Here is a 1,510-nt window from a genome sequence, read left to right as displayed (position 1 = left end):
CTCCAGTACCCCATTTCCAGCAGCCAACTGACACCCAAGCCCCAGCAATGAGCTGAAGAGCCAGGGGGCTTTGAACCAAGTTTAAAAAGAAATGGGTTTCACTAAAAATCCTTCCCAACCCTTTCTGCAGCACCGTGGCCTTCAAAGCCTGGCTACCCCCGGAGCTCTGCGCCCAGGGGGCAAAAGGGTGCGAGGCAGCGAACCCCGGTTTCTTTCCCCGAGCCTGTGCCCCCTGCTCTGCCCACCCTCTGTGGCAGAGCCCCCCAAGGCATCCTCACCCGCATCCCTGCTCGCAAGTCACCGGGCGCTTTGGATTGTGCTCGCAGTCATTGAGGTGAGACATCAGGTTGTCAAGTCGCACAACTGCCGTACAGCCGAAAACAGCGTTGTCGCAAGTGATCTGCAGCTTCGAGAGCATATTACGCATGATCCGCGGGACGGGGCGGAGGTGGGCAACCGTCACGACGCTGCGGTCCACGGGGCACGTCTGCTGCTGGGAGAACCACTGGGTGATGCAGGCATTGCAGAAGGCGTGCTCGCAGTGAGGAGCCTGCGGAGGGGCAGAGAACAGCCACGCATTACTCAGACCCGGCGGGGAAGTGTTTGCTGGCTCGCGTGTAGAGGACAACCTTGACCAGAGAAAGGCTCTCAGTCTTCGAGGGATGCACAGCAGCTACGTGCTGCCTTGGGGGAGGGAAGCAAAGGGAAGAGGCACCTCCATTACACAAGCAAGATGCCCGCACAGGGGAATGAGACACCAAAACCAGACCTGCAAAGATCAGAGCCACGCACAGCACCTTCCACTACAACGCAAGAGGCACTGCTGCAGAGCCATCCCCCCTTCCCTTGGAAAAGCAGGTGCCCACCTTCATCCACCTCTGATTTTAATTTGTGTGCCCAGCCCCACCAAGGTACTCTCTTCCCCCCAGACACGTGGTGTCTTGCGAGCAGATCAGCTCAAAAGGACAGAGCATGGACCCCTCAGAGCAGTGCTCCTGCTCTGCTCCGGCCCAGGTAGTGCTGCCTCCTGAAAGGGCTGAGGGGGCAAGACAGATCGGGATGCTAAACTTAAACATTTTTCAGGGCAGACTAGAATGTTACTTCACTGTATTTACACAGCTGGGCTCTGCTCTCGCATTCAAGCTGCGGTTGAGAGAGTATCAAGATTGGGGAAGGGGAGCGGGACACACGCCAGCTCTTTGGACAACACCGAGCTTTCTTCCACAGAGCAGAAACCCAGAGTTACAGGAAGGTCAGACGCATTCGGAGCTAAGTCTCATTTACAAGCTGTTCCCTCAGCGCTCAGTGCCTTGCAGGCTGCTTGCACCAGCCGACAAAGGCAGGCGAGGATTGCAGGACGTATTCTGAATTAGGGTTCGCCCATTCAAGATCCAGGACCATCCTGGGAGTTTTAGTGCAGCTTCTGTGGCATCGCAGCTCGAGCCAACCAGCCCAGCCCAGCGTCTCTGAGCCAGCGGGCAGCTGGGCCTGTGTCAGACGAGGCAGCACG

The 1,510-nt window shown here is 57.6% G+C and overlaps 1 protein-coding gene across 1 annotated transcript in view; it reads right to left on the bottom strand.

Moving 5' to 3' along the window:
• RNF41 (ring finger protein 41, E3 ubiquitin protein ligase) overlaps positions 1-1,510 on the bottom strand; it is an 18,502-nt gene that overhangs the window by 1,975 nt on the left and 15,017 nt on the right. The window contains exon 3 of the mRNA XM_009577544.1: positions 279-550. Within this exon, the coding sequence (XP_009575839.1) occupies positions 279-550 (272 nt within the window). The remainder of the gene's footprint in view (positions 1-278; positions 551-1,510) is intronic.

Source organism: Fulmarus glacialis, unplaced genomic scaffold (assembly GCF_000690835.1).
Source record: "Fulmarus glacialis isolate BGI_N327 unplaced genomic scaffold, ASM69083v1 scaffold21475, whole genome shotgun sequence".
Taxonomy (NCBI): Eukaryota; Metazoa; Chordata; class Aves; order Procellariiformes; family Procellariidae; genus Fulmarus; species Fulmarus glacialis.
Note: the sequence above shows the minus strand (reverse complement) of the source record. Positions and strands in the feature narration are given on the sequence as shown.